Source organism: Charadrius vociferus, unplaced genomic scaffold (assembly GCF_000708025.1).
Source record: "Charadrius vociferus isolate BGI_N301 unplaced genomic scaffold, ASM70802v2 scaffold430, whole genome shotgun sequence".
Lineage (NCBI taxonomy): Eukaryota > Metazoa > Chordata > Aves > Charadriiformes > Charadriidae > Charadrius > Charadrius vociferus.
The window spans coordinates 2,849,924-2,867,362 of record NW_009646541.1 but is presented as its reverse complement, the minus strand read 5'-3'; the positions used below and the strand labels follow the sequence as shown (position 1 = coordinate 2,867,362).

General features: G+C 39.3%; 3 protein-coding genes across 3 annotated transcripts in view; 2 read left to right on the top strand and 1 right to left on the bottom strand.

Moving 5' to 3' along the window:
- Positions 1–13,743, top strand: part of EIF2AK1 (eukaryotic translation initiation factor 2-alpha kinase 1) — a 17,401-nt gene extending 3,658 nt beyond the window's left edge. Inside the window, exons 3-16 of the mRNA XM_009886266.1 lie at positions 193–351; positions 2,114–2,250; positions 2,999–3,030; positions 3,460–3,559; positions 4,367–4,447; positions 4,847–4,955; positions 6,579–6,621; positions 7,255–7,624; positions 8,687–8,798; positions 10,372–10,478; positions 12,133–12,253; positions 12,369–12,448; positions 12,812–13,045; positions 13,535–13,743. Coding sequence (XP_009884568.1) covers positions 193–351; positions 2,114–2,250; positions 2,999–3,030; positions 3,460–3,559; positions 4,367–4,447; positions 4,847–4,955; positions 6,579–6,621; positions 7,255–7,624; positions 8,687–8,798; positions 10,372–10,478; positions 12,133–12,253; positions 12,369–12,448; positions 12,812–13,045; positions 13,535–13,657 — 1,808 coding nt within the window. The 3' untranslated portion in view covers positions 13,658–13,743. The remainder of the gene's footprint in view (positions 1–192; positions 352–2,113; positions 2,251–2,998; positions 3,031–3,459; positions 3,560–4,366; positions 4,448–4,846; positions 4,956–6,578; positions 6,622–7,254; positions 7,625–8,686; positions 8,799–10,371; positions 10,479–12,132; positions 12,254–12,368; positions 12,449–12,811; positions 13,046–13,534) is intronic.
- A 243-nt stretch (positions 13,744–13,986) lies between these two features.
- Positions 13,987–16,001, bottom strand: AIMP2 (aminoacyl tRNA synthetase complex-interacting multifunctional protein 2). Its single transcript, XM_009886254.1, has 3 exons — positions 15,762–16,001; positions 15,018–15,249; positions 13,987–14,507 (listed from the first exon to the last, which is right to left on the bottom strand). Exons 1-3 carry the CDS (start codon positions 15,999–16,001, stop codon positions 14,122–14,124), a joined length of 858 nt encoding a protein of 285 aa, XP_009884556.1. The 3' UTR covers positions 13,987–14,121.
- A 918-nt stretch (positions 16,002–16,919) lies between these two features.
- PMS2 (PMS2 postmeiotic segregation increased 2 (S. cerevisiae)) overlaps positions 16,920–17,439 on the top strand; it is a 13,932-nt gene continuing 13,412 nt past the window's right edge. Inside the window, 2 exon segments of the mRNA XM_009886244.1 lie at positions 16,920–17,000; positions 17,150–17,232. Of these exon segments, the coding sequence (XP_009884546.1) occupies positions 16,920–17,000; positions 17,150–17,232 (164 nt within the window).

Genomic DNA, 17,439 nt, shown 5'->3' with positions numbered 1-17,439 from the left:
CGCTGCCTGGGGACGCTTTCCGCGTGCGCTTGCACAAATTAATTATAGCGGTTTTCCTAATTAGCGCCGCAAGGCTCTCGCTCGGCGGCAGCGCGCGTGGCGCTTCGGCGAGCGGGGGCGTGTCGAAGCGGTGGCGGTGCGGTAAAGGGGCGCAGCCCGAGCGCTGAACTCGGCCCTGTCTGCCCCGTCCAGAGTCGGATGTGCCGGCGGAGCTGCGCGTGGCCAACGGGTCGCAGAAGTTCGTGAACTTCACCTCGACCATCCAGAACCAACTGCTGCTCGTGTCGCTGCTGGAGCACCTCTGCCACATGTACACCCACAACCCCGTCCATTCCAGGTGTCTCTTCCGAAGTTAGTAAGCGTCGTCCTCTCCTCCCTCAGCCGCCTGGCTCGGCGCACGCCGGGCTCCTGCGCAGTGACCGCGTACCGCCGGCGCAGAGCCGTGGGTCTCACCCCGTCCGACCAGAGTAACTCTGAGAAGGGGATGAGTACCCTGAATCGGCTCAGTTGGGAATGGGTCTTGGTTTTGAGAACTGTAACAGGCTGCTGTTGCAGTGCGGGGATCAGGCGGTTCTGTTCCGCCTAAATTGCGCGAGCTGCGTCCTGAGAGGGTAGCAGGGTAAATTATCTAACTGTTAAATCTGATCTAAAACCACAGATAGAAGAGGAATATAATAAATATATTTATCAAGAAACAGCTGTAGCGTGGTCTTCACCAAATCTTTCAAAATTATGGTCTCTGAAAATCAGAGTAAATACCTTTCTAAGTCCTTTATTTTCCCATAAAGTCTTTCGCTATAATTCAGGGAGCTGGCGTTTTTAGGTGTGAAGTGTTTCTTTTGAAATGAGTTTCTCTTTGGTGTGTGACTTAGGTATTTTGTTCATTTAGGCACATAGCTAATGCGTTTGAGCGACAATTGCCAAGGTTTTTCTCCTTACTATACATGATTGTAGAAAACAAAATCTAATGCATTGCTCATGCTTAAAATTGAAACCATTTATAGCATCCAGCAACAACAGTGCAGACAGCTCTCATTTTTTCGTTCTCCAAGTCTGATGTAGATCTTTGTCCCTGGCTCTTACTAGTATCTCTGTCAAAACCAAAAATATCAGGGAAAAAAAACAACCCAATTTCATCTCCTTTTGGGAGAGGAACACAAAAAACGCCCAAAACAAAACAGCAACCCAGGCGTCTTCCAAAGTTATGTAGCTGCTTGGCTTCCCAGTGTACTTTTATGGAGAGTGATATTCCTCTGTTGGTATAGTTTAAACCCGTTTCCCAAGTGGAATAAACCTGATGAATAAAAGAAAAACATACTGTAGTAATCATATCTGTTTTGTCGTTTTGGCTGGCATGTTCATGTTGGCAAGGCTGGGTTTTCCCACTTCTCTGGTGTGTGTAACTGGGTCCATAAGGCTTATGTAGCAAAATTCCTGATTTCTTATAGGTCCGCTTTCAATAATTTTTATCTCCTTTAAAAGATAAAGTAATAGACCGATTTTTGAAATACTGGTACTAAAGAAACATTTAAAAAACCCCACCTCTTAAGAGCAGGTTTGGTTTAAGGCCCTGGAGCTCCTAAAACTTCTAAGTACATTCTTGTAGTCTTCACAGTTGCACCCATCTCCAGTACTTGTTAGTTTTTTTGTCTGCTGCAGCATTGTTTTACTCCAGATGACACGTGGTGCTTCAGGGGGGATGGAAGGGAGGGACTTCATCCTTTACGTGCACGAATGTGTGAGTTCTTGACGTTACTGCTTTTTTATAAATGTGTCCTCATAACTGTGAACATGCTCTGAATTTCTCTTTTCACCCTTGGACTAGTAAGTGGATGTTTGTATAATTCATTTGCTGAGGTAAGGAGGAAGAAGAAATGTGGTTGTGACCATGAAGGGCATGGCAAATAACTGTATCATGCGAAGGGATTTCCACAGAGCAGCTCTAGTTTGGATTTAATTAGGTTTTATTGCTAAGAGTATGGGAAACGGCATTAGAGTAGGACTGACTGTTCAGTTTTTCAGGTGCACTATCTTTCAAGTAAAGTTTGAAAAACAACAATCGTTTACATGGCAGGATTTGTTTAATGTGACCATTCTCTGTTCCATCGTCCAGTACTTCGCCAGGCTTTCACAAGAACGGGGTTGCTCTCCCCTTTTGCCTTCTGTGATGAATTTAGTACTGTGAGACTGCAGCATAATAGAGCCATTACTGAACTAATGAAAGCAGCTAATCGACAAATACTTAATGGGGTAAGCTTTGTTAAATTTCTTTGGCAACCTCTGCATTAAGGAATTAACAGATCATTGCATCCAAAGAAGCTTTTGTTGGGAAGGGGTGTCTTTAAATATTGGATTGGGTCTTTTTAATAAACGGTGCTCCCGTTCTGCCTTAGCTGTTTGGGATGGCGTGTTCTGGTTCTGCAGGTGCAAACCAAAGCTTTTGAAGCCAGCAGTATTTTGCTCCTTATTAAATAATAAAACCCAAAACTTAAAAACTTTATAAACACATGCAAGGTGTTTTAAGTATTGCTACACCTTTCTTTTGTGACAGTAGACAGACACCCATTTTCAACTTCTAACTGTTCCAGTTGGTTATGTTAACACCCTCCTGGTTACATTAGTGGAGGGCATAATTTGTGTGCTGCGTAATGTGCTTCAGGCTGCTGAATCAGACCAGTTTGCTTATCTCGCTGCTTGAACTAAGCTAGTTAATTTTGTCTTAAGCACATTTTAAAGCCCTCAATTTATCCCGTTTGCCAGGAGAACTCCAAAGGGCAGTAATCTCTCCAGTGGTGAGATGTTAGCAGATTATTGGTGGCATAATAATACTTTAATTTGGTGAAGCTCTCTGCAGAATGAATGGCAATCGGAAACCTCATTTTCTTATAAGAAGAACATAGTTGTAGTTTCTATTTTGATTAAGCTGTCTATGCAGATGGCATGGTAGACCTGTTATTCTGTATGGCGTGTCTTTATGTTGGGTTCTGTTCTTTCATAGGAACTTGATAATGGAGATTCCCATGCAATTGGGTATGTATTCAAAGCATTAAACAACTCCCTCTGTAATGTTCCGTGCTCCACTCTGAATTTAATTAATACTGATTTCATTTTTTGGCTCTGAAACTTGGGGGAAAAAAATGAAAATTTCTCAAAACGGTCTGGTGAAAATTCCTTCTTCAGTACAGTTCTCATGGTTAGTGCCACCATTCAGGAAAACAACACTTATCAGGCATAAATTTAAAGATACCATCTTAATACTTCTGTTAACAGAGTGTGGTTTTGTAACACATGCATGCTGTTGCAGTCTGCTGGTTTTCAGTATTCGCTGTGGTAATGTCAAAGTATTTTCTTCTTTTTGTAATGTAAATAGTATTTCTAGATTGTGTATGCCTGTAGCCTGTGTAATACCTTTCTTATAAGTTGTAATTTTGTTTAATGCAGCCTAACTTTTTTGATTAGGGAAAAAGAAGTTCTCTTTGAAGCACAGACTTCACGATACTTGAATGAATTTGATGAGGTTGCGAGGCTAGGAAAAGGAGGATATGGTAAAGTATACAAGGTATTCTTTACCTCCCATTTATAACTTACCAGTTTATATCTAGCTTTCCTTTGAAATTTAGAGTTATTGTTTTCACTATTTTGTTTATTTTTCTAATAGAAAAACAAAATCACTAATTTCCAATAGAACAGGTGCAAACCCGCACATGTGAAGGATGTCAGCATGATGCTCATTTGTGGTTTCTGTTTTCTGTTTGTCGGAAGCAGGATATATCGCATGTTTTACTTTGTGTATTTTGACTCTTTTAAAGTGAATGAGAACTCCTTGTTTCTTGTGTGAAGTATTGTGGTATATCGACTTAAACCAGCCTCAGGAACTGATTAGACTGCACGCTGCAGTGTTCCAGTTGTGGCCGCTTGAGAAAAGGTGGCCTTAATATGAGTATAGACCGTCCAACCCAATGTTGAATTGTATTAAATACTTGTAGCGTATGGCCAGCCTAAGGTTCCCCACGTGGTATGTGCCATATGTAAATGACAGTTGGGGTCTTACAGATTTGTTGAGAACTTGTTTAAGCAGTTACCAGGACCTATCGGCATTTTTTTATTGCTGGAAAGATAGCTGTAAAGCTACGTATTTCACAAAGATTGGATTGGGTGTTTACAGTCCTGAAAGAAGGCAAAGGTGGAGTATCCTGATCTTAGATAGCTGGGCCTAATCGCAGTTTTATTCTCTGATACGGGTGAAAGGTTATCTGAATGGAGTGCGGAAGTTAATTTTTAGAAAATAGTTGGTTCTGAAGGATTTCGTAATTCATTAATCTAAACACATTAACAACTAATTTTGTCTTACTGCAATTGTTTTCAGGTCAGAAACAAGTTAGATGGTCAGTTCTATGCTATCAAAAAAATTAACATTAAGAAGGCTACAAGAAGAGATTGCATGAAGGTATTCTTTTTCCTGTGTTTCATCTCTGTTTTGACTCCCTGTCTGCTCTGGCTGATCCTGATTTAATTTAGTAATGCAGTTGTTTCCCAAAACATCAAAATCATTAATAAATTTTCTTCCACATTCTGAGTTTCTAAGATGTGACACTATCAATAACTAGTAGAAAAAAGGTAAACGAGAGGTATTCAAGTCCATTAAAGGAAATGTATTATTAATTTGAATTTGATTATCTCCGCAACTGTGAAAATCATAATTTGTTCTAGAGCTTCCAAACTTTCTCCAGTACTGTAATAATTTTATCTGTTCTTTCTCTGTCAGAAACTGTTATTTTTTGTTATCTTTTGGGTTTAAGCACTCAGAATAGAGGACTGTCATACTGTTTCTTTTTTGTCTTTTTAGGTGCTACGAGAAGTTAAAGTGCTGGCTGGGCTGCAACATCCTAATATTGTAGGCTATCACACTGCTTGGATGGAACAAGTTCAAACAGTATGCCCAAAAGGGAAGTACAGCATGTTGTGTAATTCTTGATTGCGTCCTGCTTATCGCCTCTGTACTATGATTTGCAGGAGAATATTACTTCTCTTACAAAATAAGTGTTTCCCCCTCCTCTTTAAAACAACCCAAAAAAGCAAGCTGCAGGTGACCATGAGGTCTTCTCCCTCTGTTCACTTCAATCTCTTGCCTAGTAACTTATATATATATATAACTATAACTCTTAAATAATAACTAATAACTGTTGCTTAATGATGAATTTGGAGCTGTGGAAGTATTGGCTTCACTTCAGGTAATCTGTGAGGAGGATTTTAAATATGTGTGAAGTTCAGTGGAATGCAATGAAAACCTCTTAAAGCAAAAAGTAATGAGTTGACAAGGAGAAGAATGAGTACTGGGGAACGAGCCACTTTAAATATTGGGGGGAAAGTGGTGAATAGGAGAAAAAAACCCACAAATTTGCTACCATGTTTTGAAATCTCAGAGCTCTAGCAAAACTACAGTAAGTCTCCCACTATGCTTCTCTTCCTATCTGGAAAAGAGTTTAGAAAAACTGAAAGAACCTGGAAATAAATACTTCAATGAAAAAAAAAAAAAATCCCTCTTATTTTGCTTTCCCCAGGAGAGTTTTTAAATTTGATGAATTGCGTTTTATAGTTCTGCAGTGACAGAGCAATTTGGTTTTTTGTGTATCAGCAACTGTCTGTAACTGTTGAGAATTTATCAACTTTTATGTTCATTTTACACCTTTTTTCTCTCAGGTTCTCTGTTCTCGGCTCTTACCCCACTTTGTCCTTTGGTCCCTTTGTAACCCTATTCCGTTGGTCCCTTTCTTTCTTGTGCTTTTCTGGAGTGCCTTTAGCAGTTAAACCTTTTGATCCGCTCTTGGTGGGAGGTTTGCTTATGCTCTGTATGACTTTATTGCTCTCCACATCAGTGACTTGACACCCAGTCAGCCATAAGCACAAAAGAAAATGGATAGGAAGTTGACAGTATAGTAAAACAAACAAGACTTTTTAACTGATGATACTGGGAATCTCGAAGGATGCAACTTCATAGTGCTAGGAGTATTTCATAAGTATTTAATGGTGATAATCTAAGTACATAACTAGATCTATAGGTAGTTTTCCTTGGCTTACAAGATCGGCGTTTCATATTTGCTTCTGTGTGCTAACACAAACTGCTTTTTCGCATAAATACACGATTTTAATGAAAATTATTTCCAAAAGGTCAGGTGTCATCAAAAGAGCAGCAGGGTGATACAAAGGATGGTGCGTTGTGGAGTTGCTTCTTTTACTGCATATTATCATATACATTATAAGCCCTAATTTTGAACAGGCTAACTTCCTAAAGGTGAAATCTAGGTGAATATGTAAAAGGGCCCAGTACAACCCTTTCAGTGACCTTGTACAATATGTATGTTCCTTTCAATAAAGAATAATGAAAAACATATTACGGTTGCTTCTTAGTACACTAAGAAACACCTTCTGCAGCAGGAGTAATAGAGAAAAAGATATCTACAGGTAATGAAGTTAAATTCATTAAGATGCTGTAGCCTAAATGTTAACTTATAGTAAACGTATGCATGCTTTGTTTTGTAAAATACCGTATTTATCTTTTCATCCAATAGATAAAAGAGTAACAGAGTTGCAGCCATTATCTTTGGAGCCGGGGAGTGGCAAGTAAGAATGATAAATCTCAGTGATAACATTTATTTGGCTTTAACATCAGGCTATTTATTTTAAAGTAACATTAAAAGAGTACGGAATTCAGCATATATTGCACAAGTGCAAATTATAACAAAAAAAAAAAGTCTTAATTATCCTTGTCATTGTTTCTCTTCTGGTTGCGTAAGCTGAGGAGTATTGGTGGATACTTCTACCTTCTTTGGACCTCTCTAGTTTCTAGTGGAGTCTTACTGGGGCGATGGGGCCTTATGTTTCTCAGTGGTGTTGATCAGCCCTTTCAGTAAGGAGATGGAGCCCTGTCAGAAAAACAGTGTAACTTCCTGGGTTTAAAGGAAGGGAGATGCACCATGTTTCTGTCCAGGGAGTGCTGTGACCCAGTACTGTGTGTATCTGTGTTTGGGTCAGCCATCAGAAATCCCTGCTGGGGGAGGGCGTTGAAAAGGAGCCCACACTGCCAGTTACATCATCCTCAAGTTCCGTGGGGGGAAGGAGCTGAACTCTTACTCTGGAATGCAGTTTGCAAACTGAAAAAATAAATAAAAAAGTTTTCAGAATGGTGTATCAGAAATAGATGGTATAAAACTGTGTACATATTTTGATTTCTCTCCCGTACTTTATTGTTTTCAGTGATCGCTGTCACATTCAGAGCGTGGAAAGTGACAGTTCAATTATCTTTGCTGACCTTGCTTCACAAGAAAAGAAGTCCTGTGGCAGTACCAGTCTTAGAAATCTGGATAGTGAATTAGTGCAGAATATGGACGTAAGGAATGATTTTACAAACAGCAATAGTAAAGAGCATGTGAAACCGAACAAATGTGAATTATCTGTAGAACTACAAGAAGACTCTGTAAGTAGTGTTAGCAGTAGATCAACTGATGTGAAAAATCATTTGGCGTCAGGACATCATTGTAGTGTGGATCAGGGTGCTAGCACTGCAAGTAAATCCTGCACTGAAGAATGCTCCGAGAATGATATAGCTCTCTGTGGAGAGTTTGAGGTAAATACAGTTCTCTCAAAATATACTTCACTGCTGCCTAATTTAATGATGATTGGAAAGGAGAGTTTGGTAGGCAGAGGGATGCTTTATAATGATAAATTTAAAAAACCTGAAATTACTATGATTAAAACAAAAAAATACAGACAACTTTTACTTAAGTGGGTAACACCATTACAAGGAAGCTGACCAGAGGAGCTGGCAAAACTTGGCATGCAAGAAAGTTTCCATGTGTTAGTTATCTGGGATCCTTTCAAAGTACCTACATGAATAATTATAACAACTCCTGCATTAAAAAAATAAAATAAAAAAAAAAATCAGACTTGAAAGTCCTCAGTATTCAGTAATGATGGCTAATTCAGATACTATTGATGCAAGTGTCTAGGTATGTAATGTGATGTCTGTAGGATTACATGTGAAACAGAGAGGAGCCGATTTGGGCAGGGAATCACCACTCTGCCTGTGCTTCTCAAACTTGTCTGTCTTTCTGAAACGTTTTGTATAGCACAGCCAGCTCCGGAACACTCCAGGCTTTTGCTATCATTTGGAGTTCCCTCTGGCAAGAAATCCAAGTTTTTAAAGGTGTTTGCTTGAGTTGTCCAGGTTATCAGATGAACTAGTACATTATCAGAAATGGAGTATGAAGTTACATATTTGTGTTAATGTATCATAAAGCTCCATATCAAAAGGTTGAATTTTTTTACTCTTTTATATTGATTTATACTATTTTCTTAAGCCAGAATGAATCTCTGTTCAGTATGTCTAGAAGCTTTTAAACTGTAATTTGAATATTAAGGTATGTAGCTGGCTATTTTGTTAGATTTTATCATATAACAATTGTTAAAATTTGAGGAACAAGCAAAAAAGAAACCCAAAACTACATAGCGTTGTTGCATCTGCTTCTTGAATGTGGTAGATTAGTAATACTGTATTTGATGTCATTTTGGTATCTAATTGTAGGTTTTTTTTAGTTTAAAAACCATTTTTTTAATTTTAAAGAAAATAACTAAGAAAATACTGTTCAGATTACAGTGGCAAAATCACGGACCATTGTTTTTCTGTTAGGTGGAGTATCATTTGATGCTTCATATACAGATGCAACTGTGTGAAATATCCTTGTGGGATTGGATTGTTGACCGTAATAAAAGATGCAACGAGAGAACAGAGGAAACTTCCAGTAAGATTCATCACTGTCTTAAAAATTTACATATTCATTATAAAGCAAATTTTTTTTTTTCCTAATTGGAAGTCCACTTGCCTGTACTTATGTTTTATTTCAGGAACTTACAATATGGATCTTCTTAATTAGGTTCTTTATTTGCTTAATCAAATAGCGGCTAGTATTGAATCTTTGCATGATAGATGTTGGTAAAAGAGATTTAAGTTCTAGACAACTCTTCAAAAAAGAATGAATTTATGCCTGAGGCATAGTTGTTACCTGGAGAGATCTGTGCCTGGGCAATGCTGCTTATTTGGAATGGACTTTCTTGTTGACAGAATCTGCTTTTTCTTAGCAAGCTGTTTAAATAATTGAAATTTTGCTTTGGTAGTACTCTTGCTGCTACAAAATAGAGCTCTTCCAGGCTAATTTATCTGCTGTGGAAAATATAAACACATCTTTTGTTCCAGATAGGTTACAACATGCTTAAAATTTTGCTTGTAAGTTTGTGCTTAAGAATCAAAACTCTTACACAGGCTAATTTGTCATTGGTGTAAAGAATCTAACATTTACCTCGCTTGAGTGGCCAGGGGAGTTCTCACGCCCTGATACCAAGCCGGTTTCATTAATGGTTGACGTTTGGAAGAACAAGTCTAATGCTCTTAAAGCATTAGAGACATGTTCCTTTCTCTGGGGTGGTTGTATAAAAAAAGCGTATGCTTAACAGATTGTAAAACATAAACTGTATGATTAATGTTTAATCTTAGTTTTAATCACTACTAAAATAAATCTGTTGTTCTCTTCAGTCATGGAGTAAGGTTTACCAGCTGACTTCCACAAATCTCTCCTGTAATTACAGTCTGTTTAGCTTTCATAAGCTAGAAGATGACATTCCTGGTCAGGCAATGGCAGAATTACTTTTCACACATTTTCACAGGCGACAGGAGAGGAAAGGTGAATGCTGTCATAGGTTAGACATTAAGAAACTGAAACCTAAATAGGAGTAATTGGTGAGTGTTCAAAGTGGCAACAGACGTGTTAGATCTGGGTCATTAGAGTAGGAAGGCAGTGTAGTTTAATAAAACAATAATGTGGGTAATGGTAAGTTCATTTAGGACAGCTACAGCCAGAGGAGACTTGGGAATTTCAGAGGGTGGCACAACAGCAGAGGATTAGGATCCAAAAAGGAAGGGTGCAAATCCATACAGAAAATGTGTCGTTACATAAATCAGTGTGAGTTTATCTGGAACTATTTTTCATTCCAAGTCAGTACTTACATGGAAGTAAAGAGTTTGTTAACTTCATAGTCAAATAGCTATTTGGTGGGGTTTGGAGCAATGTTTTCAGGCAGACATGTTCATGTCCCCTGAACTTTCCTTTTTGGAATTTTGAGGTTAGTGGCTTTTTGCTGTTTGAAAAATACTACCATTTTAGGAGAAGCATGGGAAATTCCATTTTTAACCTGTGCTCATTCTGTTAAAAAAATTTCTTCCACATTACAAATAAACAGAATTCAATAAGACATACCACCATAAGCTTAAATAACTCAGTAAAATTAGGTGAAATAATTTAGATTTTAAATTGTTTTAAGGTCCATACCATCTTGTGGATGTACGCTGGACAATGAAAATTTTTCAAGAGTTAATAGAAGGAGTATGCTATATCCACAGCATGGGAGTGATGCATCGAGACATTAAAGTAAGTTCATTGAATTATTACTTGAGGTTAAAGAAAACAAAGGTAACTTACATTATGGGAGAACGAAAGCAACTTAATAGTTAAATTTGAGATGACTTAGGCTCTTAAGAATTTAGCTATGTTACATACAAAAAAATACATTGTCTGCGCTGTACCAGTACCACACTTGCTTCACTATAAGCATTGTACTTGATTATATTGACTTACAAGTGAATTATGATCAAGCTCTGGAAATGTCTTCTTTGTGACACCATTTTCTTGTTCTAAACGGGGATGATCCAATTTGTTTTGTTTTGGTCTTTCCTTAACCAGGGTAGGACCTAAATTGTCTAATTACCTAAAAAAAAATTCTTTTAGGTAATTATAAAAATAAGCAAAGCCCCTTGACTACACCTCGATTTGCTAACAGCATGCCAGTTAGCTTTTGAAAATATGTTCAAGTTATAGTTATTTGCTTTTTTTTAAAAAAAAATAATTCCCTCAGTTGCAAATAATTGATGTCTTTCAAAATGGTTGCTCTCTCCTCTAAAGGACTGAAACCACAGGTGACAGTAGTGACCGAATGAAAAGTTTTGGTTTCATTTCTATTGAAAGTCACGAAGAGCATCTCCTTGCCCTCCTCTGGCCCCGCTCCAACAGCTCCGTGTCCTTCTGCCGGTGGGACCCCCCGAGCTGGAGGCAGCACTGCAGGGGGGTCTCCCCAGAGCAGAGCGCAGCAGAGGGGCACAGTCCCCCCTGGCCCTGCTGGCCACGCTGCCGGGGGCTCGCTGGGCTGTGAGCGCACGTTGCCGGCTCATGGACAGCTTCTCACCCACCAACACCCCCAAGTCCCTCTCAGCAGCACTGCTCTCCATCCCTCCATCCCCAGCCTGTGCTGGGACCCGGGGCTGCCCTGACCCGGGTGCAGGACCCTGCACTTGGCCTTGTTGAACCTCATGAGGGTCACACGGACACACTTCTCCAGCCTGTCCAGGACCCTCTCGATGGCATCCTGTCCCTCAGGTGTGCCGACCACACTGCTCAGCTTGGCGTGGTTGGCAAACTTGCTGAGGGCGCGCGCGTAACACTAGCGTTTCTCCTCCTTTGTGGTCCTAAGGCCAAAATACATGGATAAAACTATTTCAGTTTCTCCAGTCAGTGCTCTCTACTCACGTCTCTTATCACTTTGGGTTTTTTCATAGTAACTTCCTAGAACAAAGTAGCATGTTGCAGCTGTGCTTATCATATAGAAATGTATATTTTGTTTTACATTATGTCCAGCCCAAAGATGATACTCAGTCCTCCTTCCTGCTACATTGGTTGGTCTAACTTGCTGTCTGCTCTTGCCTGTTCCTGTTAATGTTACAGTTCTGCAGATGTCCCATTTTCTGCTGGGGAAAAAAAACCCAAAACTTTATCTTTCCACTAAATCTTTGTTTTTCCTGTTTTGCATTTCTTCCTGTTTTCTAGATCCTTCATATGTGGTCTTTCTGCCCAAATGTTGCTAAGACGTAATTTGGTATCAGCTATGACTCTTTCTTCTCTCTCTCACAAATGAAAGTGTTAAATAATTATACCTCCAAAACACTGGATTTCATAGACTTTGAAACAGCTGAAATTTCATAATTCTTCATATAGATGTATTTTAGATTTTATACTGTCTGTTTTTTTGTAGCCCAGAAATATCTTTCTGCATGGATCAGATCGTCATGTAAAAATAGGAGACTTTGGATTAGCCTGCAAAGACCTTCTTTGGGATGATGCAGACCAGTGGTTTAAGACAGAAAGGATAAATGGTAAGAGAAAAAAGCTTAGTAGTGTTTCTATGATAGTAAAACCATTAAATATTAACTTCCATGTAATGGTAACAATGTAACACTAGCTGAGTAAGTCTAAATTGCCTCTTTGAAGGACTGACGCACACTTCAGGCGTGGGGACTTGCCTCTATGCCTCACCAGAACAACTGCAGGGATCTCACTATGATTTCAAGGTAGGGAGTATTTTTTTTTTCTATTAACACATGACGATAGATAATAGGAATAAAACAACCCTTTCAGTAGGTAAATACATATTTGGTAAATACATAAATATTCTTCCCACTGTTACTCCTGTTTGTTGAAACACGGATTTCAACTTTGTCTTTTAGTTTGCTAATGCAAAAATTGTTTGCATTTCTAAGATCATCCTGAAGAATCTATAGACTTGAATTTGTGTTCTTTTAGTAATCTCATGATACTTGTCATGTCATGAAACTTTCTCATATTGTGATTTTTTTTTTTTTTGAGAAAAAGAAATCTAGTAAGTAACTAAAAATGCCAGTTATCCCAGAACTTTTTCTTCTCCCCCTTACCAGTCGGACATGTACAGCATGGGTGTTATCCTACTAGAACTCTTCCAGCCATTTGGAACAGAAATGGAAAGAACAGTAGTTCTTACACATTTAAGAAATGGCCAAATTCCTCATACTTTCTACAAAAAATGGCCTATTCAAGCCAAGTACGTTAAACTCCTCACCAGTCAGAGATCTACAGAAAGACCAACTGCTGCTCAGCTTCGTGAAAGTGAATTATTTCATACCACAGAACATGTAAGTTATGCCAATAACCTTAACCTTTACAGGATAAAGAAATATAAAAAGAAAATGCCCTTTGTTTCCCTGACTGTATTATAGTTTTTGGGGTTTTTTTGTTTTAACTTAAGAGGATTGCATGATGGAGACTTTTTTTTTCTGGTTACAGTATTTAGCCCACTATATTAATGTTTTCAGTGGAATAAGATGAGTGGTCATTAAGGATAAGGTAACTTTATGAAGACTGGACAGTAAAAATACCTCAAGCTGTAGGTAAATCAATAGTTCAGAAAAGCCTTTGAAGCTTTTTATTGGGTCTGCAGAATCTTTTTATAATTTTCCCTTTCCTTGCCACGCTTTTGTTTGTGGATGAAGTTCTATCAAATATGCAGAACAGCTGTGGTGCTGCAGAATATGTCTGCAGAGGATTGTGAACACAACTCAAATAGGTTAATAAGGTTAATCCTTGTCTGTCTATAAATGAATTAAACTGACTCTCATTTTCAGGTTATTTCTAACCTACAACAGAAGGTGAGACAGCAAGAGGAAGAAATAGAGAAACTGAGAGAGAGGATAAGACTGCTTTCTCAAGAGCAAGATGAACATATAAGACTAGGATCCCCTGTTTAAGTACAGGAAGAACTAATGTCTATTGTATGCTAAGTTATATAAAACATTTTATTTTTTTTTTACACAAAAAATATTTCAATGCATTTCGATTTTCCTGTCTGTTCTTTAAAGGTATTCATCGTTTTGTCTTAGTTCAGAAGTCTCCAGTCAACAAAGGATTCATGCTGCACTTGGCCTCAGTACAGTTTCACTTGTCTAAATAAGCATTTGGGTTACAGGGAAAAACATAAGGTGGAAACACAAGCTGCGCTTTTGATTTTTCCTTATAGTCATTAAACACGCATACACATTATGCATCCGTTACAAAAAAGGAAGTCACACCCAAAAGGTAGCTGTCAAGTTTTTATTCATTTTAGAGTTCTATCCAGCTGTACTAGTTGAATACATCTCACAAAGGACTCAAACTGCTACAGCAGGCATAGGGTGGAGTAAGATTAAAATGGCACCGTTACGAGAGTAGAGGCTTACTTCAGTAGCTTCATGGCAGAGCTGAAAGGTGCCAAGTTCTCACAGGACTTCATCCATTTTTGCACATTGGCGGGGGCAGCGTTTGCGCTACCTGTCTGCTGAAGCGCACACCACGCAACAATGTCTGCTACGGTGAGTTCATTTCCCACCAACCACGCTGTCTTGCCCAGGGCAGCATTCATGGAGCGCAAGACTGCTCCTTTTTCCTTGCTGCTACCTTCTTTGAGCTGGAAGATGGCTGTATCAACCCAGCTGTCGATCAGAGTTGAAGTAACGGCATTGTACTTCTGGCCAAACAGGGAAAAGAGAAATCTAGCGATGTTCCCCTCTCCTTCAATTGGGCACATTGTTTGAATGCTAAACTTCATCTGGGGTTTTGGAACTGAAAATAAGAAAAGAAAAAAGTGAATACCACATGGTAGAGAAGTTAAGTGTAATAGTAATTCTATGATGTATTTTATTTGTGATGCCAGCAGCACTGTGAAACATCATTAACGTGATAAACAATTTCCAGTTTTCTTAGTCTAAATACTTAAACTAAGGCAGGAACCTGGGATAAAGCGATCACTTCTTGTAAACTTCAGCCCAATCTCCCACCTAATTTCTATCCTAGCAATCTTATTTGTAGAAACTGAAAAACACTTCTAGAAAAAAAAAAATGCTGTGGGTACAAACAACTGTGTAAATGCCACATGTATTTTAACAGCAGTAACCACAAACAAGAATCTTCCTCCTCTGTCCCCATCACTGTTCACAGCAATAAAAAAGAACAGTACCCGTCTGTCATGTCAGCACAAAGACACCAAAGGATCTGCTGTCAAGGTTTTACAGCACAAGTTTCATTTTCTCACCTATTGTAAAATACTGATCTACAAGGTAACCTCATTCTTACCATCCTTCCAAATAAGAGTAAAGCCCAACTGATATTCGTGACGTGGCTGCTTCTTAGTCTGCTCTCCAAAGCATTTCAAGAGGTGGTCTGGCACGCTTTTCACCGATGAATGTGTGTGAACAGCTGATAATATTTTATAGCGTTCACAAAGCAGACTGTGTAGTACTAATAATGACAGCGGAGGCAGAGAAGGATTTGCATTGATTACGATATCTTTCAGGGCACCATAATCCTGCATGGAAAGTAAGGCACATTCCAGATCAGACTTTGAAGTAGTGGAGTTCGTTTGACAGCAAAATGTACACAGCTGTGCATGCGTGTATCTGAAATTCTAATGATACTCAAACAATTCAAGCTTGGACATTTAGAACTTGTTTAAACATTTGAGCATCTTCCTTCTTCAACAGCAGTATAATCCAAGAACATGACTGAGGTGAATTCTAGTCCAATCTGAAGCCAAAGTTAAAATTTCCAGTTAGTAAGAAAGAAGAAAACAACTGTCATAATTTCAAAATTAACCATTCTAGCTTGGACTTTATCCAAATGAGAATATATAGGATTCAGTATTTGTGAGTGTGTGTATCTATAATCTGGATGCCCAAAATGAAACGGTGGTTGCAAGTTATTTGTAAGGCTGTAAGACTTGTATATTGAGTTCTGTGTGTCCCAGGTTTTAATGCCACCCTTACAACCCTGGAAATCTCAGCAAAGTACCTATCACTGTATATGCTCAACTAAACTTACCTTTCCAAGCATCAAATCTAAGTCTGCTCCATTTGTTGTCAAAGGAGAACATTCATCCGTTTGAATGATGTTAGTTACATCTAAGTCAGCATCTGGGGTTTGTATCATCTTTGAGAGCCCATCGACAGCGCTCTTCAGTTCATACAAGCGTTTTAGAATCTCCTCCTGGTGAGATTCAAGTGCTTGAAGTGATGGGTCAACCTCTTCCTGTAGCAGAGGAAAAAACAAGGTCACATACATGTTCACCCGGCTCACTGTCAAAATAGTCCGCAGCTCACTTGACAGTAAGTTTTAGAAGACTTTAAACACATTCGAGTTAACTGGAACATCATGGTCTTATGCCTACTAGTTGTCTCTGCTTTTGTCTGTATGAATGTGGTGAGAGATGGGTTATGTAATCAAATCTCTGAAATTTTCCTGCTTATTTTTTTTTTAAACCAAAACTCCGTAATGTAGTAAAAATCAGACCACAACCACAGAAACCTGAAGTTGGCAGTGAAGTGCTGAATTGCAACCTGAAAAACCAGTTAGCTTGTCGGGATTCTCTTCCACGCAGAAGAGCAGCCTGACAGAGTTTATGTTGAGGCTGTCAAACAAGGAAACTTCTTGGAAATTTGGGTAGTTAATAAAAGTTAAAAAAACCTGCAGGTTCAGATGGATAGTGTATCATATGAAATCGCTCTTTGAAGTCATTCTTTGTTTCAAAGAATATAAACTATAGAGGAAAAAAAAGACCACAGGGTTTGTTACATGTTAATCCCAATGCATCTTTTTGTTATAATGATTCTCTTACAAGCTCATATCTTACAATGTAACCTGAATGAGGAATGAGATGAAGAGTATATTCCTGTGGGAGGTTTTTTAGGTCTAGAAACTTATGGTAACGGTAAAGGAAAATCTTTATGCAGATAATCCATTTTTAAGCATCCTGAATAAGGATTAACAAAACCCAACCTATCAACAGACTTCCTTCTTTCTGTCGCATGGACGGAGATAACAAGCAAGGTATCCAGGGGAAATCCTGACACCCACTTACACAACATTCTCCAGGACAAGACAGGGAAACACATCTTAAGCAACTGTTGCTTGACCAGTACACAATTCTGTGCAATTGGAACCATCTCAGAGGAGACTGGCAGCTAACGCTTCCCTGTTGCGATGGGAGGGCATCTCAGCGAGCATTGCTATGAAGTTCTGCCCCTGCTCAGCATCTCCAGCCGCAGCCTGGGCGAGGGCACGGCAAGTGCTCACTGGGAAGACGTGATGGCTTCAAGCTAAAAATAGCCACAAGCAGCACGGAAGAATTCAAAGCACTCCTGACACTGGAAAGAGGCTGAAGGCAACTAGATTAACGTGACATAGTATTTTGCATTTTTGCCTTATTTAAGAATGAAGTAACCGAGACTAGAAATGGGAACCAGCCAGCTACACACCCTCTAGCTCGACAGCAGAGACGAGCCCTGAGCCGGCAGTGACGGTGCGGCGGGGAGGGCCGAGGCCTGCTGGCACCGTCACCGACTGCGACGTTCTCAAAATAAAGGCCGAGCAAGAGACGCGCGAGAGCCCAGAAAAGCCACGCTGAGAAGTGCCGAAGGCTTTGCAAACACTACCGGGAAGCCCCGGGGAAAGCTGAGCCCATTCCACCCTCGAGTCAGCCGCCGGGAAGCGAGGAGGAGCC

Coding starts and splice junctions, on each gene's coding strand:
- AIMP2 (XM_009886254.1), bottom strand. CDS start 16,001: ATGTATGTGACCTTGTTTTTTCCTCTGCTACAGGAAGAGGTTGACCCA. Junction 15,250..15,761: donor TAGATTTGATGCTTGGAAAG/GTAAGTTTAGTT, acceptor CTTTCCATGCAG/GATTATGGTGCCCTGAAAGA. Junction 14,508..15,017: donor TACTCTTATTTGGAAGGATG/GTAAGAATGAGG, acceptor TCTTATTTTCAG/TTCCAAAACCCCAGATGAAG.